The 25,951-nt window shown below is 38.0% G+C and overlaps 2 protein-coding genes across 2 annotated transcripts in view; one reads left to right on the plus strand and one right to left on the minus strand.

Annotated features, from left to right (window-relative positions):
* LOC143710201 (uncharacterized) overlaps positions 1-13,916 on the minus strand; it is a 65,880-nt gene extending 51,964 nt beyond the window's left edge. The window contains exon 1 of the mRNA XM_077201187.1: positions 13,809-13,916. The gene's annotated coding sequence lies outside the window, so the exon portion shown is untranslated. The remainder of the gene's footprint in view (positions 1-13,808) is intronic.
* On the plus strand, positions 1,873-25,310 carry LOC143710202 (interferon-induced protein with tetratricopeptide repeats 5-like). Its single transcript, XM_077201188.1, has 2 exons — positions 1,873-2,001; positions 23,731-25,310. Exons 1-2 carry the CDS (start codon positions 1,988-1,990, stop codon positions 25,172-25,174), a joined length of 1,458 nt encoding a protein of 485 aa, XP_077057303.1. The 5' UTR covers positions 1,873-1,987; the 3' UTR covers positions 25,175-25,310.
* Positions 25,311-25,951: the final 641 nt, after the last annotated feature.

A 25,951-nucleotide genomic window follows, 5' to 3' on the forward strand; every position in this document is an offset into this window, starting at 1 on the left:
TCTGGGGTGCCATGTCAGCTGCTGGTGTTGGTCCACTGTGTTTTATCAAGGGCAGGGTCCATGCAGCTATCAGGAGATTTTGGAGCACTTCATGCTTCCATCTGCTGAAAAGCTTTATGGAGATGAAGATTTCATTTTTCAGCACGACCTGGCACCTGCTCACAGTGGCAAAACCACTGGTAAATGGTTTACTGACCATGGTATTACTGTGCTCGATTGGCCTGCCAACTCTCCTGACCTGAACCCCATAGAGAATCTGTGGGATATTGTGAAGAGAAAGTTGAGAGACGCAAGACCCAACACTCTGGATGAGCTCAAGGCCGCTATCGAAGCATCCTGTGCCTCCATAACACCTCAGCAGTGCCACAGGCTGATTGCCTCCATGCCACGCCGCATTGAAGCAGTCATTTCTGCAAAAGGATTCTCGACCAAGTATTGACTATTGAGTGCATAACTGAACATAATTATTTGAAGGTTGACTTTTTTTTTTTGTATTAAAAACACTTCTTTTATTGGTCGGATGAAATATGCTAATTTTTTGAGACAGGAATTTTGGGTTTTCATGAGCTGTATGCCAAAATCATCAGTATTAAAACAATAAAAGACCTGAAATATTTCAGTTGGTGTGCAATGAATCTAAAATATATGAAAGTTTAATTTTTATCATTACATTATGGAAAATAATCAACTTTATCACAATATGCTAATTTTTTGAGAAGGACCTGTATATTAGATCACAATTATAATTTTGATTATCATGATTCATTTTTAAATTTAAAAAAAAACATCACTTAATAAGATTTATAAGCTGTCATCATGGGGACCAAAAATGTCTCCACAAGGACAAGCATGTGATCAGTTGCATGCAATTATTTTTAAAATATGATTGTATTAAATTAATAAATAAATATCTTACTATTGCTACATTTTACTGTAAAATAAAAAATAGAGAATGTAACAATAATATAATATTTAATAACAATATATGTTATAATAAAACTAGTAACATGATTATTATTATTATTAATAATAACAATAATTTTTATTATTTATTATATTAATTTACAGAACATCCGTACAATTAAAATACTAACATCTAAAGTTGATTTAATTTCTCTGCTTTCAAACGTTAAACCATTATATATTATTATATATTATCTGTTGACAACAACATGCTGTGTTACCAAATGCAAATTTTAAGGGACTCAAATACACAGAGTAGCATTTACTGTGAATTGAAATTCCCACAATGTGCATGCATTGTCAAAATTCATAAAAAAAGGGTGTCGCGCAGATGGCTCCGTTTGCAGTATAATCTGCAGCGTAGCCTACCCTCACTTTTTCTTGTGTCTAATTAAACGTATAATCACCATACAAGCAGAAAGTTCACTTAAACAAAAAAAAATAAAAATAAAATAAAATAAATAAATTGAAAGGGTGATCTAGTAGGCTAGGCTATATCTCTCTATATAAAACATAGCCTACACTTTATGCTATTTAATCCACAGAAAGACAAAACTATATATTATTATTATTTTTTTAAATAGATAGTCTTTCTAATCCAGAGAAAGCCAAAACTTTATTTTAAAAAAATTGCCTACAATGTTACTTATTGGAAAACTATGAGAGCACTCTGGCGCTGCATAATTTTGAATTTTTCAAACTGTGTGAGGAACGTCAACCTTAAAATTGCACGGCACGCAGCGGTCGAACATCAAAATAAATGCTTTTTTCAACAAGAGGTTAAATGTAATTTCACTCAGCATCAAACTGCCAGTATGTCGACTTCAATTTTGAGGTGACACCCGGTGTGGCCAATCAGATGTCACGGGCGTCCAGTGCCAGCCGGGACATCCCTTTGCTCTGCCTCCGAAACTGAACGAGCCTGACGCTTCTTTCAGGAACCGAAAGTGATACGCAGGATAGGCTACCGAGCTTGTTCGACAGAGCTGTCCCGTATCATTTCCCGCAAGCTACAAGAAAAAGAATGTCAGAGATGAGGTGAATACTGTTTCTATATATTATTTGTCTTGATTATGAAACTTAGACAGGGTTTCCCGCAGCACTTTTACTAAGGCGGCCGCCTAAGCAACACACGCCGAACGCCTTAACTATGTCGTCAAAAAAATTATGTGAGCGATATCCGCCGAGTTACTCTGTCCTGTTTTCTCCATTTCAATCTTTAAATATGTGATAGCCTTCGTGTTCGCTTCAAGCCCCTTTCACGCCGCCAGCGACTTTGTCGCTGTATGTCGCTAGGCTCTGTCTGTACTGTGATGACGCTTGTGGGCGTTCGTAGTGCTGTCGCTCTAATGTTATTGGTAGACTGCACGTCTGGCCATATCTATACAAAATACCATCACAAGTGATATATACAACTATACAATTTTAATTTGACTAGGAATTAGGCTAAAAAGAAACAGTATATGCTGTTGGGAGAGTGTTTTTATATTAAGGGAGAGCCGGGACGATTGAAACGCGGGACGGATGAAACATTGAGAATTCGGCCAAGATGGCGTACTAGATAGCAGCATAGGTTAATCGCTAGCAAGGTCTCAAAGTTTTATTTCTTATTTTTAGACTTTTCCCAAACGGTTTAATAGAGATTTATTTTTTTATCACCTAAAGATGACAAGTAGAGCACGTAACTCTGAAGAGAAGGCCGTGAGCAGTAACAGAAATGATCATGATTATGAGGACGCGATGGAGGTTTCTGCTGAAACTAACAAACGTGTCTTGGAGGAATGCGCTGCTGAATTTACCTGTCACTCCCAGCAAAGTTCACATAATGAAGAAAGTGCGGCCTGATCAGGTGGAAGATATCTCTAATGCGGATATACTTGAGGCAATTCACTCCCTCGGCAGACGATTTGACAAGCAGGAGAAAAAACTTGAGGAGCTGTCCAAAAAAATGGAAGAGAATTGTATCGCCATTTCTGAGGTTAAGGAAGAGATGAAAGCACACAAGCAGAAGGAAGCTATATTGGAGCTGGAACTTTCTGATATTAAGAAAGAAAATAAAGAGCTGAGGTCAAGGGTAGGAGAATTGGATCGCTACAAAAGGCGTTGGAATTTACGCATCAAAGGCTCGTCAGAGAAACAGAACGAGAACATCCGACAGGAGGTGATAACCCTGCTGGCCAAGATTGCTCCTGGTGTGCCCTGGGAAATGGAAGAGGCGGTTGACACGGTTCATCGGATTGGAAGAAGAGAAGGAAATCGTACGCGCCAGATCATCATACAGTTTTCGAAGCGAATCTACAGAGATCAAATATGGACATTGTCAAAGGGATCAACAGTGTGCAAGGAGGCAGGCATTCATTTCGCTGAGGACTTAAACAAAGAAGACCGAGAGGCTAGGGGAGTTCTGTGGCCACGCATTAAACAAGCACGAGCTGAAGGGAAAGTGGCATACTTTCGTGGTCCCTTCGCCTTCATTGAAGGGAAGCTAATTTTTGCCTGATGGTGAAGTCTTGGAAGATGGGAAATGTGTTGTTTTTTAAGAGACTTTTTTTGTAAGTGTTGCACTTTATTTTTCTAATCTCATTGTCGATAGCTTTTTGACACTCTCGATCCGTACACTGTGAGTTCCAGTGGGCGTATGTTCTCGTTGAAATCTCGTTTATCTTTTTGTTCGTTAAATGCAAGGGGACTAAAGGACAATTTAAAACGTAAAGGTATATTTTTGTTTTGCAAGGGACAGAAGTCACATTTTGTTTTTCTACAAGAAACTCACTCTACTGAAGAAGATGCTGCTTTTTGGAAGATGCAGTGGGGAGAGACAATTTTGTTTAGTCATGGCTCTAATCGTTCAGCTGGGGTCGCCATATGCCTTAACAATTGCCCTGGGAAGATTGTGACTTTTCAGTCTGATGCTCTTGGTCATTGGCTTGCTGCTGTGGTTATTAGTGAAGGTACTTTTCTTATTTTAGTTAATGTTTATGGTTATAATAGTAGTGGGCAAAACAAGGTTTTATTTTCTAAAATTACAGATGTTGTCACACAGCTTAAATCGAAATTTCAAACAAATTTTGTACTAATTGGAGGTGATTTTAATCTAGCACCAGATGAATGGCTGGACAGATCTCCTTCTAGTTATACAAGTCACCATTTTAATAACATTATTCAGGAGTTATGCCAGTCAAACTCCCTTAATGACATCTGGAGGTTGAAGCATCCTAATGAGTCCCAGTTTTCTTGGGTCAAACCAAATGGATCCTCTAAGTCACGGATAGATTTTTGGCTAACTACTGAGGAACATTCTGAGTTTGCCACTGAAGTTTCCATTTCTGCCGCACCATTGACAGACCATTGCCTCATTTCATTAATTTTGACACCAACAACAAAACGTACCTTTAGGAAAGACTACTGGAAGTTTAATGCGGAACTTTTAAAGGACAAAGTTTATTGTAGTCAAATAAGAAATTTGATTATTGAGATTCAAGATGACCTCACTTTAACTTCTAATGGGAATAAATGGGAGTATTTTAAATTTAAAACAAGGGAAGTTTCAATTAGATTTGGCAAACAAAAGAACAAAGAACAGAAGCAAAAAGAGTTAAGTTTAATTCAAGAGATTAACACTTGTTGTAATACACAGGTAATGACTCAAGAAGATCTTGATAAATTACTTTCTCTTCAGGCTAAATTAGATAATTTTTATTTAATTAAAGCACAAGGAGCTTTTGTACGGTCTCGTGCAAAATGGTTGGAGAAAGGAGAGAAGAATACAGCATATTTTTGTCAGTTAGAAAAAAGGAGACAGAAAAGCAATGCTGTGAATAGTTTGATTGTTAATGAGAAGGTAATCACAGACCCCAAATTAATATCCGAGGAAGATTACTCATTTTATAGTGATATTTATTCTTCTTCATATTCTGTCAGAAATGGTCAAGAATTTCTAGAAAAGATAAAAGATTTTATTCCGCAGATTGATATTGAATTTAAAGAAAGCTGTGATGTAGACCTGAGATTGGAGGAAATCGATTCCGCTATTAAAAAAATGCCTTTAGGTAAATCTCCCGGTCAGGATGGTCTGACTACAAATTTTTACAAATTTTTCTGGGGAGATTTAAAAGATTTGCTGTTTAAAGCTCTAAAGGATTGTTTTGATTCTAACTCTTTACTTCCAACTATGAAGCAGGGGTTGATCATTCTCATCCCAAAGTCAGGCAAAGACAAAAGAGTTATTGATAATTTGAGACCGATTACCCTACTCAATGTTGATTATAAAATTCTTACATCTGCTATTGCAAACAGGCTAAAATTTATGTTGAGTCAAGTTATAAGTGAAACACAATCTGGTTTTATTAAAGGAAGGTTAATACACAACAATATTAGACTTATTTTGGATTTAATTGATTATGCACATTTGATTAAGGATGATGGGTTTATTTTGTTTCTTGATTTCTATAAGGCATTCGATACTGTGGAACATACGTTCATTTTACATACACTTACATCCTTTGGATTTGGTTATAAATTTGTCAAATTGATAGAGATGTTGTATAAAGATATTAATAGTTCAGTATCGCTTCCAGGTGGGACTTCTAAGCGTTTTAACATAAACAGAGGTATTAGACAAGGAGATCCGACTAGTCCCTATTTGTTTATTTTAATAGCTGAACTTTTGGCAATTTATGTGAAAAATAGTAAAGATGTTAAGCCGTTGAATGTTTTGGGGAGTCAGCTATTAATAAGTCAACTAGCAGACGATACTACTCTGTTTCTCAGGGATGCAGAGCAGATCCCAGCTGCCATTAATTTAGTGTCACATTTTTCCAAAGCTTCTGGTTTGAATTTAAATTTAAAAAAGTGTGAGTTGATGGCAGTGCATAATCGGACTGAATCTCAACTATTTAATATTCCATTAAAAAATGAGGTAAAATATTTAGGTATTGTTATTACTAAAGACACTAAAACTAGAGAAAAAAATAATTTGGCTGACAATATAACAAAAAGTAAAAATATGTTAAATGTGTGGTTACAAAGGGATATTTCCATTTTTGGCAGAATTTTATTACAGAAAACTGAGGTACTTTCTAGGCTGATTTATCCTGCATATTCTTTAGGTATCTCTGACAGGTGGATAAAGGATATCAATCAAATTCAGTATAAATTTCTTTGGAAAAACAAACACCATTACATAAGAAAATCAGATGTAGTGAAGCCAATCAGTGAGGGAGGTTTGAATATTATTGATTTCGATGTTATGAATGGCACTCTTAAATTGAGATGGCTCCAAGCTTTCCTTAGGAATAAACATTCTGTTTGGTCGAGTTTTTCTTCCAAAATCTTTGATTTTTTGGGGGGCATTGATTTTCTTTTGAGATGTGATTTTGAGCCAGCAAAACTAAAGTGTAAATTGTCGTCTTTTCATAGTCAGGTATTATTGTATTGGAAACTGATTTACAAACACAATTTTTCCCCACATAGTTGTTCTTTGTGGAATAATAAGTGTATCCTTATTAATAGGAAATCTGTGTTCTTTCAGGACTGGATGGATAAAGGTGTCTGGTCCATTGTACACATTATGGATGGGGAAGGGAATTTCCTTAGTTATGACAATTTTTGTGAAAAATATAATATTATTTGCACTCAGAAATTATATGTGGCTTTATTAAAAGCTGTTCCTGGTGGTTTGGTTCAGCTGGTTAAAGGTGCATTGTGTTATTCACCTGTGATTCCAAGATTGAAGAGTTTATTCATTTCTGGTTATAATTTTACAGAGGAGGGCTGTAAGATTAAAGTTTTAAGATCATTGGTAAATATAGAGACTTTCCATTGTAAAGTTAAAAAGAGACCTCTTATATTTGATTTCCCGAAAGACAAAGTGTGCCAAATTAGAACAAGATTTCTCACTTTTCCTCTTTTTCCAAAGGTAAAAGAGGTTCAGTTTAAAATTATTAATGATATTTATCCTTGTAATGATTTCCTCAGACACAGATTTAATATGGATTGTAATGAGAGCTCTTTTTGTGAAGCAGACATAGAGTCGTTGGAACATTTATTTTATTTATGCAAATTCTCAAAGAAATTCTGGGATGACCTTTATGTTTGGTTAAGTTTGAAATATGTAATACCTGACTTTAATTTTAAAACTATAAAGTATTTGTCTTTTTCTTCGAATTACGATCATGAATTTTTGGTGAACAATATTGTGATGTTGGCCAATTACTTCATACACAAATGCAGATTCTTTAAGAACAATCCCACTTTCTTACTTTTCCATAAAGATTTAATGATCTTCTTCAAATCTTTAAGACTTGTGCATAACAAAAGAGCCCTTAAATTATATAATCTTTTGAAGGTATTTTTTGATGATAACCCCCTTGTGTAATATTTTATTTATTATTTATTTTACTTTTTGTTCTTTGTGTTTTATTTAGATTTATGGTGTTTGTTTATATTTTGTGCTGCTATTTGGACTTCTTTGTAATCGAATAAGATTTGTATCTTAAGGTTTGTTTGGTGTTTGTATCTTTCTTTAAGCAATAATAAAAAAAAAATAATAAAAATAAATTAAAAAAAAAGTTATTGGTTTATAATAAAGATGAGGTTATTTGTGTAGAGGTGTGACGCTACAGATTATTGGTGCAGTTAAATTGTGACGCTTTGGCAGGCTTGGAATGGTCTAAATCACAATCACTCCCTTAACAGCTGTATTAGACAATACGTTACCTCTGCATTGCTCACTGGTTTTGTAAGTTAATGACATGGTAGTACAAGTAAACAATGTCCCTTAAAACGATATTTTTGTATTTTTCTTGTATTTCTGTTACAAATGGTAATCAATAATCATGGTTTTGCTGCAATAAACGTATAAGGGAGCATCTATACTTAAACTAAAACGAGTTTTTGTCACTTTCTTAATTATATGGGATCCAAACTGCACTTATAGTTATCCCTTCTAAATAAAAAAAATATATGTAAACTTTTTTTTACATTTCTTTCTATGTGGTTATAGAAATATTGCATTTTTACAACCAAATTAAGAATTCACTTATTAGTTAATGCCTGTTATAGCAAATTACTTTGAAATCAAATAATAGAACAGCAGAATGGAATTTATGTAAACCTTAAATTAAAGAACCAATATGGTGAAACTCGAAAAATTAGAATATCGTGCAAAATTTAATTTTTTCAGTAATTCAACTAAAAGCTGACACTAATATATAATATTACATGCAAAGTGAGATATTTCAAGACTTTATGCGTTATAAATTTGATTATTATGGCTTACAGCTATGTTGAATTACTGAAATAAATGAACTTTAGCACAATATTCTAATACATAAAAAACAGTTAATCTCTCGCTTCCCCTTCTGTTCAGGTTTTATGAGTTTAACATATCAAAATATCATCATAGTTCAAAATATCTTTGTCACAAGTTAATTTTTTAATTTATTATTTTGTGTTAATACATCGTTTACACACATGGGTCTAAAATGACCCATCTATGCAAGTGTGATAACTTTTTGTTAAAATAACCAATGTCACAGTTGTTCAGAGCAACACATTCACTATACTACTTAAAATCAATAGTATATTCCTGAACAATCGGAGGCTGCAGCTTTACAGGTTAGTTTGTACATAGATAGTTCGAAAGACATTTAATCTCAGGAGCATTTTTATAAAATGTGTTTTTTTATTCAAAATGCATCAGAGGCATTTTGAAAAATTTAAATTTACACAAAACAAATAAAAAATGTATATCAATCTTTAAACAACTGAAAAAGTGGAGTGAGTTAGTTTCTTGAATTATACTGTATATTGATTAACCTCCTTAAGTTTAACTAATTTGCGCATTATCAGGTAAAATAACGATGGAATCAGCATATGCAGTCACTAAATGATATGGCCAGATATCAGAAGGCAAAACTTGAGAATGATTCAAGCATGAATTTATTTATATATACACATGTACTTATATTATACGAAAGAACAAAATTATTTGTGCTAGAACAAAAGCACCAAAAAGATCCTCGTTTCCACCAGTTGCTGCAAGAATGGCTTCAACTCTGAGAGAGAGAGAGAGAGAGAGAGAGAAATAGAAATTTGTTTAACATGTTCAACTGAAATATATATTTCTGATTTAACACTTAACACTTATGAAATGTTGGAGTTGTAGAGAGAGAAAGTCAAATAGAATATTCATGTTACTGACGTCTAATTCCAAACTCCAAATGTGTAAATATAAGAGCAACACCCACCAATTGAATGATCTCCCTTCTTTCCTCAATTGTTTATCAATTTGTCGGTTAAAATCTTCCAATTCACTGAAATGGTTATCAGAGAACAGTAACTGTTGTGTTAACAGAAATATCAGTAACAAAAGGGTGCATTGTGCAAAAATAATTAATAATCTACTCTGACCTGCAATGATAATCCGGACCAGAAAGGAAGACCTGCTCAGCCTCCTGTAAGGAATTATCCCGGAGGACAGCCAGGGCATTTATGATGGCCTATGAAAAACGTTAATATAAATATACAATAATATCACTCATATTCTTTACAAGCAGAATAAGATTTACAGGATGTAACGTCACACATAAGCACTGAAATAAAATATTTTTCATATTTACCCTTATTATAATCCAAATAACAACATGAAATTGTTGATATAATAATGCAGTTAGTATAGTATAATAGTAATAGTATACAAAACACGTTACTGATACGAAATTCACTCAGCCAAATGTAACACACAACTCAGTTAAGAGACATCACAGGGGAGTTAAATGACCAAATATGTAAGTTGAAGATAATTCATAGCTCTAAAACAACATCATCAAACCTTATTGATTCGAATTACATCGATATTTTGACAATTTATTACATATCGCGGGCTTTCGAGCTGATTGCGGAGCAGGCATGCTAGTCAAGTGATCAGCCGCACCGCACTGACCTCATTACAAACTATTATTAAAGTGATAACAGCTGCTTTCAACAGGTAACATCTCATTCTCATACAACTCATTCGTATTATGTTGAAGAGTGTTTATACTAAAACCGCAAGTGTGTTTTGTGCATTTTGTTTAGCAGTTACCATCGTCTTCTACTCTTCTCTTCTCGATGCTTCTTCCTGTTTTTAATGTTAACGTTAATGAGAATGTGTCCAATTTGGGCATGGTGGCTTCTGACGTCACAGTTGGATGTGGCCGGTTGGATGTCCACCGCAGGTTGCAGCGAGAGGCTACTCATCAGACCCGCGAAAATATTTCTTCTTTAGGTCTTGCCGTTTTAAAGTTAGAGCCGGAAAGCTGTTTGAGTGTGGTTAGTGAAATCTTTTGTGCGGTACTTTTTTTTGACTGAAAAGTTGTATTTATTGTTTCATGTGCCATTGTAATAATAATATGGCAGGTGTATTAGTACTGCATCACACCCTTAAGTGTATAATATCAGAGTTTTTTAGTTTACGGACAAAACAGGTTTAAATGGCTGGAGGCGCTGTCGGGACGGTTGAAACAGCGACTCGTGCCAGTTAAACCTGGTCATAGGAAAACACTCAATATGACTAAATCACTCAATATGACTCAAGGAAAAAATGTAAGAATTAATTGTAAACGGATTTGTCTGTCTTCTTCAAAATAGCCTATTAGAAAGATTACGCAAAATGCACAAAGGCTTATCGCCGATTGTTTATTGGGCGACAGAACAAAAATGTTAATATGAACTTTAAAATGAAAATAAAGGACAAAATATGTTTGTAACAATATGTACATAAGTAACTTGTCAGGTATTGTTCATAAAAACAAGAATTAGATGAATAGTTACCGTTTAAACTGTTATGTTTCATCCGTCCCACCCCTGTGTTTAAATCGTCCCGCTCTGGAGGGACGATTGAAACAAAACCCAACTCCCGTTCAAAGTGAATTTTTACTTAAATCATTCTATGTTTCTAACGAATAACACATGATACTAAGAGAACACATATGTGAGTTGTTGATCACACACACAAAAAAAAATCTATCTGTAACCTTATCTTAGAAAATGACGTTTATCTGAAAAGTGTTTCAACCGTCCCGGCTCTCCCGTTCAGTGGATTAAATAATTTACTAGATTAACGATCGATCAATCAACAAATTAAACTCACTCATACTGTCATAAATTACTAAAACGTCATTCGTAATTGACAAATAATAAATTTTCTTGTCCCTAATAGTCAAAACAATGCAGGGGAAACTGTAAAATGAACTGCAGTAGTAGCCTACTAAACTTGCATCATAAAATTAGACAACTCGAACTATAAATGTATGAATTAAACTCACTGAGACTGTCGACAGTTTCTTTTCCATGCATCATTTTATTATATCCATATATGTGGTTACAGTTAAATCATATTAAACAGTGTAATCATCCTCGAACTCTTCTGTCTTGCCTGCACTCGAGACGGTGACGTGAGCTCCACTGAAAAGGCTTCTTTCCTATTGGTTGTCGCTCGCGAAAATCGCTTCTCATTTGCATAAAGTTGAAATTTCTCAACTTTTGTCGCTTGTCTCTTGTCGCTTGACACGCCCACATTCTGTCGCCAACGGTCACTGTCGCTCGTGTCGCCGGATGTCGCCAGCGCTCCATTGAAATGAATGGGATCATGTCGCTTTGTCGCTGCGTGTCGCTGGCGGTGAGAACGGGGCTTCACGGTACTAATCCACTTGTCCGTGCGACACTTCAGTGGCGCCGCACTCCGCTTTATTCCTATGGGTGACGTCACGCGACTTTAACGCGCCCGCAAAGCATCCCGGGAAGGCGGCGCTTCATTTGGAAAAATGCTGTGCATCAAAAAGCTGGCCGATGCCCATCTTTATGCAAATGAATCCGTCAAACGCGACGCGTCTATCCAATAGAAGTAGTCTCTCGAGAGGGCTTTGTTCTAGACTGGCCGCTGGGTCAAAACCACGCCCATAGCGGTAAACTTGAGGAACGCCCATCAACATACAAATGTGGAGAGGCGTGCGACACCGCACTTCAGACGTGTCGCAAAAGTGGATCTCTACCGTCAGTCGTGTAATCAGCGCGTTCTTCCGCAGCGGCGCCAAGAACGTCAGAACAAACAGAAGACAGGGTGTGTGTGTGTGTGTGTGTGTGTGTGTGTGTTCATCTGAGCCTCATTGGTCTGTCACTGCTCGTCAATGTCAGAATATTTGAGATGACCAATCAAATCAAAGTAGGCGGGCTTTATGTTCGCAGCGCGAATTTTAGTAGAGAGCGACAGGAGCGACTCGACACGCACTCAATTCATGCAAGGTTGAGTGCACCTCGCACTCCACGTCATAGCAGAAAACGCGAAAGCGTGCGCACCGTTACTATGGTTACTAGGCAAGTGAGTTACAGAACAAGATAGTAACGTTAGCCAAGCGTAGTTTGTCGTCTGAAATAGGAAAGTTTCAGTTTAATCCGCTGTGGCCACAAATGCCAGAATTCAATAATTTAACCCCCAAATCAGAGCTTTTCTGTTAAAAGAACTTGTTTTCTACCCGGCCTTTTCAATAGTAGCTGGCAAACATGCGCGCGCGCGCTCTCTACACTGCTCAAGCAGCGCGGATGATCTGAAAACACAGACAAGCTGGAGTTCAGCAATCTTCATTTAAGATTTTCAACTTAAATTGAAGTGTCATTCAGTCGGTCTATGTTCTGTCACAAGCCGCTTGCGCTGTTTGTGCGAACAAAATGCAGGCTGATATCCAGCAGTGTTTTTAATGTTGATGCAATTGTGGCGAGAAGGGAAATTGCTATAAGTCTAATGTAAGGACTACGCCACCTGGGAATTCTTAACCCAGGAATACAAGCCTAATAAATAGGATGCACAGATTTATTCCCTTAATCGGACAAGAGACGCGGATGAATAAATAATTGCTTTATTAAATGTCACAATAAAAATAAATAAGTCAAGACTAAGACAATTCAAGGAAAATGTTCAAAAGAATACTACAACGCTGACTAACACAAACAAATAAATACACTTAATCAAAAGAGTAACACTCAAAAATAATGAGACAACAAGACTGAGTGTGGCCAGTAGGGGGAGACTCAATGAGCACCACAACGAAGTTGTTTACAATTTTGTAAGTAGCACACGAAATGCAAAAGAAAACCAACAAAAAACAAGATTAGTATCACCTCCACACACAGTGCCAGAAGTTACACCGCACAAAAATAAATCAAGTCAAGCCCCGCCCCTTTGCTTTTAGAAACTCAATTCCTAATGAATAAAAAAACTGAATATGCAGAAAATAATTAAATACACAGTTCATGATAGAAACAGATACCAAATCAATTAACTAAACAATAAACATTAGAAAGAAACAATACAATTACCAAACTAACACCACACTCTCCTTGTAACCATTCACACATACACATTCGCACGCACAAACACTAAAACTGCAGGGAGGTAATACTCCTCTTATCAAATACGTTTTCAGTTTCGTTTCGGCCGCAGCCAGAGTGGAATGAACTTGACGCAAATCCTTTGCTTTTGATATCTTATTGAAACAGCAGCAAAACAGCAGCAAAACAGCAGCGCTCCAAAATCAATGAGCGAACGTCGGGTGACCCCAGAACCGGAATCCTCCCCGCTACTCAGCAGAATATACTGCACGTCTGAAACAACAGTCATAATTAAAAGAAATATCATACAGCAAGACGCATGTATACAAATAACCTGCATACTTGGGGTGCGAGGAATCCCAGTCACGGCAGTCCAAAGTGCAAAATCAACGCGCACGTTGTAACAGAACACAAGGCACTTTGATTTATCCACTACCCTATGAGGGAAGGATAGACACTACAAACATCCGCGATCTTACCTGTGAAGAGGCTACCGACACTTCAGCCGTGGGAAACAGTACTCGGTTCTCCCTACATGCCATAAGAGGGACTTTACAAACAATCTTCCCGCATGCTCCTCAGCATGCGGAACCGGAAAAGCAAGAAGAAGCTCTGTGACGCAATTCCATGCAACGCAGGTATATATGCTCCGCCTTTAGCCATGATAGGCTTAATAAATAAACCCGACGCAACCAATAGCAGCCCGAAGCCAAACATCTATACTGTCACACAATGTTTCCCGAATATCCACACGATTTTCAAATGTGACATTGATTTTATACAACAGTTAAAAAACAAAACAAAAGGGTAACATTAAGTGATTTACTACATTTAAAACAGTATAGTCAGGCTTATTGCTCTATTTTGCAACTAAATCTGTGGCTTTGAACGAATCGTGAGATTCAATTAATGACTCGATGACACACATAAAGACAATGAATTACCGCCACCTACTGGCGATTTTAATACAGTATTTTTATTAATATTAAACGATTTTTAACATTGCCTATTTATTGAACATTGTTTTATTTAATGAATTATTTATTATTTAAAGGTATTACAAAGGTAAAAAAATGAAATGGAAAAATTGATTAAATGGGGCAAATATTGTCCCTTAATGGAAAAGGTGTGATTGCAGTCTAAGTGGAAGAGGGGTACGGCACTCTAAAAAATTGGAGAACCACGGATAACATTACTATCAGATGTAATGTTATTACCTTGACAAACTAAAAAGATATAAGACTCAAGTTTCAGTATTTGTCTTAATTTGTGTCAGGAGTTATGCAATTTCCTCCTGGACCCCCGACGACCCCCGTACACACTAAACCCCCCCCCCCCCCCCCCGACCCGACCCGACCCACCACCACCTTAACTAACACATTTACTGCGGGAAACCCTCATCTGAATCTTATTTTCATTTAACCACATAAACTTTTCATCTAAGCTCTAAGCATCTAAGTAAAAAAAAAAAAAGTAAGACATTGAATGGCTAATCAGACAGACTCTTTCCCATTATCAGCAGCTATGACAGTGAATGCAGCTTTCGCTTGGTTTTTACTGAAGATAAGCAGGGTTGGGCCAGGTAAATCAGAGGCTGCTCACTGCAGAGCAAATGGGTGGAGCTTGTGTCTAGCTCCCCCTCACTAGACGTCCAGCGAGGAGGAGCGAATGAAATTGGGTCCTGGGTGGAGATACAGTATTCAACCATACCCTGACCCTACCCACAACTCTATCCCTCCACCCCATTAGACGTCCAGAGAGGTGGTGCTGGGTGACATTTGACTCTGCAGTGAGCGCCACTTGGGTAAATCCCTTGATGGCAAACTTCTTGCAAAAGTAAGGCCACTGCTGGAAGAAATATTAGTAAGGTCAGCAGGGGGCGCATTCTTTGCATCCAAATTCACTAAAGTGGTGGGATATACACTGATGAGCCATTATGAGTCTATGACCCGTCACAGATAAAGCGAATATCGTTGATCATCTCCTAAAAAGACCACATATTAAGGTATGTTAGATTAGATGGTAAGCAAACAATCAGTTCTTGTAATAAACGTGATGGATGCAGGAGAAATGGGCGGTTAAAGTACTAAGTTGACATAGGCCAAATTGTTGATAATTTACCACTGTGGTCAGAGGAGGCATAAACCACAAAAAGGCAACAGAGTGTTGTGCACCCAAGGCTAGTCCATGCACAAGGGCAATGACACCTGTCTGGTCCGAGCCAACAGAAGGTCTACTGTGGCACAAATCACACAAAATTGTATCAATGGTTATGGAAGAAATGTGTCAAAACCATATACTGTAAAACAATATGGACGTAGTGTCCATGACGTCACCCGTAGGTTTCTGAAGAGGATTTTTGAAGCCCAAAGTGGGCTGAGCCAGCTGTTGCCATCTTGGCAGTGCGTCACCGCGAGTCATTCCTGGATAACCGAAAATGGGCAAAGAGGCAGGATTAGCTGAGGTGACGTGACGGCTAACAGACAGCAGACAAACGGCTTGTAGTGACAGTGGCAGCAATCAACCTGTCACTCGAGTTGCCCTGAATTATGCAGAACTTTAATATAAGGCGTAATAAAATTTAAACGAATGAGTTATTAAAAAAATCACCTCCCTCACAGTTGTCATGAAGGGCAAAATTAGTTATATAGTCCAAAACCACTTTTTGTACCAGGCTGTAAAAACATATGTGCTGTTAAGTCTGGCATATTAACATGGGGGTTGTTCGGCTGGGAATGATGTTCGGCTGGGAAACCCTTGGTCCGCCCACTCATGTGCCACCTACCTAAATGTTGTTGCAGACCAGGTACACCCCATCATATGACCAGCTTGGTCTCCATATTGGTGTGATGGAACCGATCTTCAAGCAAAAGGAACTGGATGAAATATTTGAATGCTATCGATGCACAATCTGATTTCTGACTTGTGATGCAGTCTGAATCATAATCATGATCATTGCTGTTTTCTGCAGAACTGCTTTATAGATTAAATTAACTAATTTGATAATTGATGATCGTTACAACAGAACTGTATCAACACTGAACTGACTTCAGCTGAACAATGACACAATTGAGCTGCTATACAGATGAAATGAATTGAATAATTTTCCTGTTTTCACTATAAAGTTGCTAAACAATCTGTATTGTATAAAGCGCTATATAAATAAAGGTGACCTGACTTGACTTCAGGAAAATGGTGTTCCCTGGTGGAAGTGGCCTCTTTCAGCAGGATAATGCACCCTCAAGCACTGCACACATTGTTCAGGAATGGTTTGAGGATCATCATGAAGAGTTCAAGGTGTTGCCCTGGTCCCCATATTCTCCAAATCGCAATGCAATTAAGCATCTGTGGAATGTGCTGGACCATCAAGTTTGACTTGACTTGAAGTATCGGCTGCTAACATCTTGTTGCCAATACCACAGGACACCTTCAGAGTTTTTGTTGAGTCCGTGCCTCGGTGGGTCAGCGCTGTTTTGGCAGCACGCAAAGGGCCAACAGCATATTAGGCAGGTGGTCATAATGTTTTGGCTCATCTGTGTATAACCTACTATAAAAAGGACTGTAATTTGAATGATCATTAAAACTGAAGTACTAACTCTATTGTGGTTTGTTAAAATCCCAGGGTGTTTCACTACAAGAGTAGGCGTTATCCCTCTATGTCCTTGTGGAGTTCAGGAGATTCCCCTCTCACTCTAATGCACTTTGAGTGTGAGAAAATTGTTTATAAATGTAATTAATTATTGTGGAAAGCTATGACTTGAAAGCACTGCTGCTAAAGCTATATATAACATTCAAGTCAACAATACAATTACCAAACTAACACCAGAGGTATTTGTCAGAGGTATTATTTATTATTATAGACAATATTGAATAAACAAACAATACATTTTTGTTATTATATATTATTTAAAGCTAAATGGGTTATGGTTATGGGTGGGTGTATGCAAGGATGAATGCATAACAATTTTAAAAACTACAATAAATTCATACACAAATTAAATGTATAGCACAGAAAAAAACTAGCCTGACGTCGTCATACTCAAATTCTAGTCAGAATGTGAGTCTGATACTGCTCCATTGGGCTGTGATTATGGGGCGTGTTTCAACCGAACCAGGAAAGAAAATGCCTCTGCACTCAATTGGATCGACAAATGCCTTGATTGCGGTTCTCTGTTCCTCTTTTAAAATAAATGCGCTGTCTACATCTTCTATAACAGACGCGATGGTTGAATCTACACATCTTAATTATCCAGCGGCAGCCATTCTTTGTTGTAAACAAATTCAACCCACGTGTTCTTTGGTGACGTGGACAATTACGTTACTGTTGATCATCTGTCCATCATCTTATAAAGCCCGCCCTGACAATTTTTTTTGTGTGTAAATTTTATTTATTCAGATTTTTTTTTATACACAGGTGCACATAATACAAACAAAAAGAAAGGCAGGAAATTAAATAATTAAGGCACAAAAACAACAAAACAAAAACAAAACAAAAAAAACAAAAACACATACAGCCAGCACTTACACATTCTATAGAAAGAAACAAGTATAAATATACGTGTCAGTACAATGAATAGATATCACAAAAAGTCCACTCACACAAATTGAGTCAAGGAGGCCTGAGCCGAAGGGGAGTGGCAGTCTCAGTAAAGATAACTACCTAAAGTTTAAAAAAATAAAATAAAAAGTGCAATGCATTTAGGTCCCAGTTTGAGTTCTATCCTTCCTGATATATAAAGGGCCCAAGATCTTCTTGAACTTATCTTGAGAGTTAGACATAGAGAACCCAATCAGGAAACCATATCATTAAGCCACCTCTTGAAGCAAGGAGAGGAAGCTGTCTTCCACTCCTTTAGGATAACCCGTTTTGCAATGACCATACCAAACATGAGGGCTTGTTGTAAAGCGGATGGTAAAACCAAAGAACCTTCGGAGCAGCCCAGTATTACAAAGAGACAGTCAGGAACCAGTTGTCTATTGTAAACAGCACTGTACAAACTGAAAATGTCGACCCAGAATTTTGTGAGCTTAGATCAGGACCAGAAAAGATGCCCAAGAGTTCCATTAGTTGATTTAAATTTATCACAAGTGGGGGAGACAGCCGGAAATAATTTGTTCAGTCTAGTCTTGGAGTAGTGCAAACCTACTTTGAACTGAATAAGCTGAAGTCGAGCATTAATAGAGCATTCTTTTATCCTGTTTAACCCTTTCGCCCATAGCTCGTCAGATATAACTTCGCCGGTGTCCTTGATCCACGCCTCTTTAATATGAAGAGAGGGGGTTGCCACAACAAAGAGATTAACAAACCGAGAAATCAAATGCTTGGAGGTGGGAGGACTGGTCATAATATCAAAAAAGACATGTTGCATGGGGGTCACATCTAGGAGCGAAAAAGTATGCTTGACAAAATTCCTAATTTGTAGATAACGAAAAAATTGGTTAGCAGGGAGTTTGAACTTAGCCTGGAGCTGGGCAAAAGATGCAAAGTAATTATCAACATAAAGATCCCTGATAGTAGTTAAACCTTTGTCTGACCATTGCGTAAAGACAGCATCCATCAAACCAGACTTGAAACAGGGGTTCTGACATATGGGGACATTAATTGAATTTTCTGGGAGTTTCAGAATTACCTTGATTTGCTCTAAAGTTTTAATCGAGTTGCAAAGTAAAAAATGATTGCGTAGCGATTTAGTTTTAATATCAGGTTTTGAGAATAGAATGGCTGACAAGGAGGCACCAGTAAGTGGCACAGCATTACTAAACTCAATCTCAGGCCATCTAGGGCAGGGTCCACCCATCTCTGCACCCCCAGCCGTGGACAGATTCCAGAAAACCCATGCTCTGGCGTTGCAGGCCCAGTAGTAATGTCGAAAAACAGGCAGGCCTAAACCACCCACCTCAGTGGGCTTCTGTAAGTGGGCCTTTGAAATATACGGGGGGCTTGGAGGCCCAGATGAAGGGCATGATAATAGAATCTAACGTCTTGAAAAAGTAAGAAGTGAGGACGATGGGCACATTCTGAAATAGATAAGTAAATTTAGGGAGCACGACCATTTTAACAATGTTGACAAGGCCAATCAATGAGAGGGGGAGAAGTTTCCATTTATCGAACATACCCTTGAGCCTGCAAATCAGATCCATATAATTAAGTTTAAAGAGAAGTTTTGGTTTTCTGGGGATGTTAATCCCCAGGTAGGAAAAGTGGCCATGAGAGACTCTGAAGGGCAGATTGAAAAGAAAACTGGAGTCAAGACTGCTAGACAGAGGCATAAAAACAGATTTCTCCCAGTTTATAGTAAACCCAGAGAGTCGCCCAAAGCCATCTATCAGATTAAAGAAAGGGGTGAAAGGGATGTTTTTACATCTGAAAGGGTCAGAATTACATCATCTGCGTACAGACCGATGGTGCACTCGGATGTGCCGCACCTTATACCGGAGATTTGGGGATTGGCTCTAATGGGAATGGCCAGCGGCTCAAGAGCTAGAGCAAAAAGCATTGGAGAGAGACAGCATTCCTGCCTGGTGCCACGGTGCAACAGGAACGGGGTGGATCTTTTGTGGTTGGTTATAACAGAAGATTGGAGGCCAGCATACAGCATTTTTAATATTTTCATAAATTTCGACCCAAAACCAAATTTGTCAAGAGCAGCGAACATGTATCTCCACTCCACCTGGTCAAAGGCCTGCTGGGCATCTAGTGAGATCACAGCAGAGTGGGGCAATTTAGTTGAATACATTAAATTAAGGAAACACCTTGTGTTTGAGAAGTCTCCCCAAAATCTATTGGGGATGAAACCTGATTTATCAGGATGAATTAAAGTGCCATTATATTTGTTTAACCGGTTAGTCAGGACTTTTGATATAATTTTTTGGTCAGAGTTGAGCAGAGATAGGGGACGATACGAAGAGACATTTGTTTCGTCTTTGTCCTTTTTTAAAAGGACACAGATATGGGCGTCGTATAGAGTATGAGGGAAGATACCCTTTTTTACTGAGCACCTGACCATCCGAAGCAGGAGTGGGGCGATAACGTTAATGTGCATCTTGTAAAATTCTATCCCAAATCCATCTGGACTGCATGCTTTGCCACCGGGAAAAGAACGAATTGCATTTCTGATCTCCTCCAGTGTAAATTCAGATTCCAATTCTAATCTTGCGAACTCAGAAAGGACTGGAATATCTAAAGTATGGGGAAAATTGCCAATATCTGTATCCGTGGCAGTAGATCTGGAAATATATAGCTGGCTGTAAAAATTAAAAAGTCTGTCATTAATCTGCTTGTGATCAGTTAAAAGCTGACTGGTGGATGAGGCAATTTTATGTATAGCCCTATCAGATATGACACCCTTCAGTTGCCTAGCGAGCGAATATAGTTCCCAACCTGCTCACCCAAAATATGGTTATATTCATATTTCACTTTCAAAATAGAGCTAAGAGTGTCATCAGAACCTGTGTTTCGAAAATCTTCCTCCAGTTCAGCTAGTTCAGCCTCAATATCAGTGCGACGCCTGAACCTAGCCCTTTTGTGAGACGACTGATACGAGAAGATGTGCCCTCTTATTACAGCTTTAAACGACTCCCACAAAATAGAATCTGAGACAGCGTCATTGTCATTAATGAGCAGAAAATCTTCTCTATTTTGGTCGATATATAGCCACTGAACTCGTCATCTAAATATAAAGAGGGTTTAAATTTCCAACTATATTGAGTGGCATAAAGTTTGAAATCAATCACCACTGAGAAGGGCGCATGGTCGGAAATTAAGATGCTATGGTAAGTTGAGCTTATGACATTCAAAATAAGTCTAGAGTCAACCAGCATATAATCAATTCTTGTGAAACTACCATGCACGGGGGAGAAAAAAGAAAATTTCCTTTCTAAGGGGTGCTGGTGCTTCCACATGTCAACCAGGTCCAGAGATTTGGCAAGGCTGTTGAGAACAGATACAGATTTCAATAACGGGGGCATGGACATGGAGGACCTATCCAATAGTGGACCAAAATAGCAATTAAAGTCGCCGCCTATAATTATGTTGTAATCGTTGTATTCTGTGACAAGATTGAATATTTTACAGAAAAAATCGGGGTTATCGAAATTTGGGGCATAGATGTTTAAGAGAACTAAAGGGACTGAGTTAACCATACCTGTGACAAGTATGAACCTCCCAACTGGATCGCTAATCTGCGATTTGAATACAAATGGGATGGTTCTGCGAACAAGAATGGCAACCCCCTCGCCTTGGAGGAAAAGGTGGAATAGTACACCTGAGAAACCCACGCAGATCTTAAGCGCCTCTGCTCTGAAGGTTGAATATGGGTCTCCTGCAAAAATACAATATCAGAAGACAGGGACTTCAAATGTGAGAATACTTTACCTCGTTTTAGAGTCCTGCCCATACCCCTACAATTCCAAGTAGTAAAAGTGATGTGACTAATCCCTGACCTAAGTGAATAAATGACATAGATCTATGCGGAGGGACATAAGGTGAAGCTTGATATGCGACATACAAAAGGCTGGCAAAACAACAAGTGACAAAAAGACAGATAAAGAAAAACAAATAAAACCCCCCAAAAACCCAAACCCGCTAAAATAACTAAGCGGTACATCCCACTAGCTAACAAGGAGCCTGCCGGCTAACAGAGCCAGCCAAACTACTCACCGAAAAGTCCACTTACCACGGGGCCCCGTGCTCATCTCCAACACATTAACTAATGATTAAATTGCACCCACAAGAAGTATACAGTGTAAGCGATATTCAGAACACACGCTTGGTGTAGATATAGATAACAGGTGGGAGGGGGGTATAAACGGTGCAGCATATAAAACATCAAACTTAAGAAAATAAAAAGAAAATACCATAAGGAAGAGTTTGTTTATATGAAAAAATAAACAAATTAAAACATATAGCCGGGAGTATCACTCAATATTAATACAGACCTAAGGTAAAAAATTTAATTGTCCCAGTACTGGATTTGTGTACCCAAAAAAGCACACTGTGTGAAACACTATTTAAACACATAACGTTACCTTATGCTGCATCAATGACCAACTGAAAGTAAAAGTTTGACCTGAATCTTTATCAAAACGCTGGATAGTAAAATATCCAGTCCGGAAAAAAATAAATCTATCCATATATATATATATATATATATATATATATATATATATATATATATATATATATATATATATATATATATATATATATATATATATATATATATATATATATATATATATATACATACAGTACATGCATATATATACACTTAACGTTATATATCTATATATACACACAATGATAATAATATATAGGATATAGTCATTTGCTGGGCCTAAAGAGTTGGCAAACCGTTCAGCTTCAGCTGGAGACAGAAACATCTCCGATGTGTTGTTGTAGTCGACGTGAAGCTTGGCTGGAAAACGCAGGGCACATTTAGCACCAGCTTCAGTTAGCCGCTTCCTCACGGTTGTATAGGCTTGCCGCAGAGCCGAGACCTCCGCCGTGTAGCTAGGGAAAATGGAGACTCTCTCACCGTGATAGTACAGAGGTGCTTGTTGACGGCTAAATCGCAGTATGTCGATCACGTCCCGATCGTTGTGGACCATGGCAATGATGATCCGTGGCCGCTCATTAGGCTGAGGCTTCGGTCTCAGGCTACGGTGGGCCCGGTCTATTTTCACGGGTCTGCTAAAGTTGTCTTGGCCGAGTAGTTCTGGGATCAGCTTAAAAACAAAGTCAGTAGGGCTGCCTTTCTCCTCCCCTTCTTTCTTTGATACCCACAATCCTGACATTGAGTCTGCTGGAGCGGCCCTCCATGTCGTTCACTTTAGCCCTGAGGAGACCGTTTGCCACCTGTAGCTCGTTGCACGTAGCTTCCAGAGCTGTTATGCGGCTGTCACTGGCTGACATGGCTTCGTCGAAATCATCAAAGTGGCGCTCATTTTCATGGCTTTTTTCTGAAGCGATGATAGCGTTCAATTGCGTCGAGGCGGCCCTCCAAAGATTTCTTTAAACCATCTACGAGAGAGGTGATTTTCGCCAGCTCAGCCCCGTTAGCAATACCAGCTAATATAGCTTCATTGCTAGCGGCCGACGAACTCGACTTGGATGTATCCCTCTGACTATCGTCTTTCTTTGGCATGTTGACAAACTCACAACTGACAGCAATGATATAAAAGTAAAATAAAGGAGATGTCACGGAGCACGCCGAAAACATCACTGTCTACATCACTGCTACATCACTGCGCACGAGCGGAGCTCTACTTAATATTAAGGCATTTAATATTAAGGCATCTCCCCTTTCCCTACTTAATATTAAGGCATTTTGTTTGAAGGCATAATGATGTTCTAATGTGTTACTTCATAATAAGTTGCTAATTGATTTGTTTTCTTGTCAGTTCAATCCAGGAGAGTTTACAACCAAAACTGGATCAGCTGGAGTGTCACTTCACTTGGGACATTAAAAAAGTTGATCTAGTCTTAACAGATATCCTCAATAGGCTTGAGGAACAGGTCAAGATGGGTCTAGGGGGGGAACTAGGAGTCGCACGAACTCACTGCTCTTTAGGATATGTGGAATTCCTTCTTGAGCACAAAGAAGGGGCCTTTACCCACCTGTTGAAATCTGAGACACTCATTAAAGAAAACCTTGGAGAGAACTGTGATAAGACTCTAATTGTCACCTATGGAAATTTTGCCTGGATAAACTACCACATGAAGAACTACACAGAGTGTGAAAGTTACCTGATGAAGCTTCAAAAGATTAATGAAACATTTCCAACCCATTCTTCATCTGTTCCAGAGGTGCTTGGTGAGAAAGGATGGGCCTATCTCAAATTCTCTCGCAAATATTATGACAGAGCCGTAGAGGTTTTCCAGAAGGCCGTGGAACTGGATCCAGAAAATAGCGAGTGGAACGCAGGTTATGCCATAGCTCTGTATCGCATTGAATGTGGTACATCTTGCACTGTGGATTCACCTGCGATCAAACAACTGAGACTGGCCATTGACGACAACCCAGATGATGATGCCTTGAGAATTCTTCTAGGACTTAAACTTTTATTATGTTCCAAAAAGTTGATGAAAGAGTCTGAGAAACTAATGGAGACAGCTCTGAATGGCTCTCCAGAAGATCCACATGTCATAAGGTATGTTGGGAAATTCTTCAGGAATCAAGGATCTGTAGACAGGTCCATTGCACTGCTGAAGAAAGCACTTGAAAGTTCACCAGAATCAAGTTTCATACATCATCAGTTGGCAATGTGCTACAAGACCAAGAAAATTAATTTACAGAAAGAAAAACGAACAGACAGAGGAAACCAGACTGAGGTAAACAATGCACGAAATCAGTGCATTTACTACTTAGAAAAGGCAACTTCTCTGAAACCTTACTTTATCATTGCCATGTGTGAGCTTGCACTTCAATACGGAGAGAGAGGTGAAGTGTCCAAGGCAGACAGTCTGTTCCACAGAACATTTAAGACAGCTGGCGAGAAAAATGATAGTGTGCATGTAGTGCATTATTACTATGCTGAGTTCCAGCAGTACAGTTATAAGTGTGAGGACTTAGCAATCAGGCACTACAAGGAGTGTTTGAAAATGAATCCACATTCTAGTGAGGGGGAAAGAAGTGCAAAGAAACTGATGAACATTGCCCAGAGATGTATCAATGTTTGCCAAAAAGATTGGAAGGCCAATGAAATACTGGGATTCATTTATCAAATTAAAGGGGAAATGTCTGGGCCAACCAAAAGCTATTTGGCCACTTCAGATAGTGAAGAAGATGATGAATACCATAGTAATCTTAGTGAGTGCCTTAAAGGATGCACAATTAATGGTTAAAAAACCAATGGGCCTTAATAGTACACAGAAAACATGTGCATAGACACATAAATCTGTTCTTATTTTCGTTCTAATGAAATTCTGGTGAGTCCTCATGATGAATCCAGGTGATTCCAACTGAGGGTGTCACTGCAGCTAGTAATTTGCATAAAACATGCCCAAACTATGTCCATATAAGGGCATTGTGTATAGTCTCACATCTCTCTTTTTCTTGCTAGCTTGCTCCCTCTCTCATGCATGCTCACTTCCTTGAGAGGAAGGTCTTTGAGTAAAGCATTGCATTTTCAGAACCAGATAAAGACATAATGGTGAATTCAAGTAAAGTGGGCCATTTAACCTTTAGTAATTGTATACAAATTAATTAATACATTTACATTCACTGATTATTTTATAATTAAACATGTATAATTGACTTAAAAAAAAATGAAAACAGAAATAAGTGTCCAATCAGAAATTTCAAAGTCAGAGATGATGATTCCTTCAACTGTAAAATGTGTTTTAAGTAGTGTGTAAATGTAGAAAATAAATCTTTAAAATATGGTTAAATTTAAGGTTCAGTTCGCCTTATTAATTAATTTTGTTAGGCTATTTTTTTTTTGCATATGCTATAATCCAATTTTTTATATGTTGTTTATATGTTTTATATGTCAATTTTCATAAAAATTATGTTACACTTATGCATGTTCTACATTTACGGATTTCACAGATGCTTTTAAGGTAGGCTATATGTATTTTCCTACATTCCTTTGGGACAGAACCCATGACCCTGGCATTGTT

The sequence above is a fragment of the Siphateles boraxobius genome, unplaced genomic scaffold (genome assembly GCF_051911475.1).
Source record: "Siphateles boraxobius isolate OS27281-9 unplaced genomic scaffold, OSU_SipBor_1 46, whole genome shotgun sequence".
Classification (NCBI taxonomy): domain Eukaryota; kingdom Metazoa; phylum Chordata; class Actinopteri; order Cypriniformes; family Leuciscidae; genus Siphateles; species Siphateles boraxobius.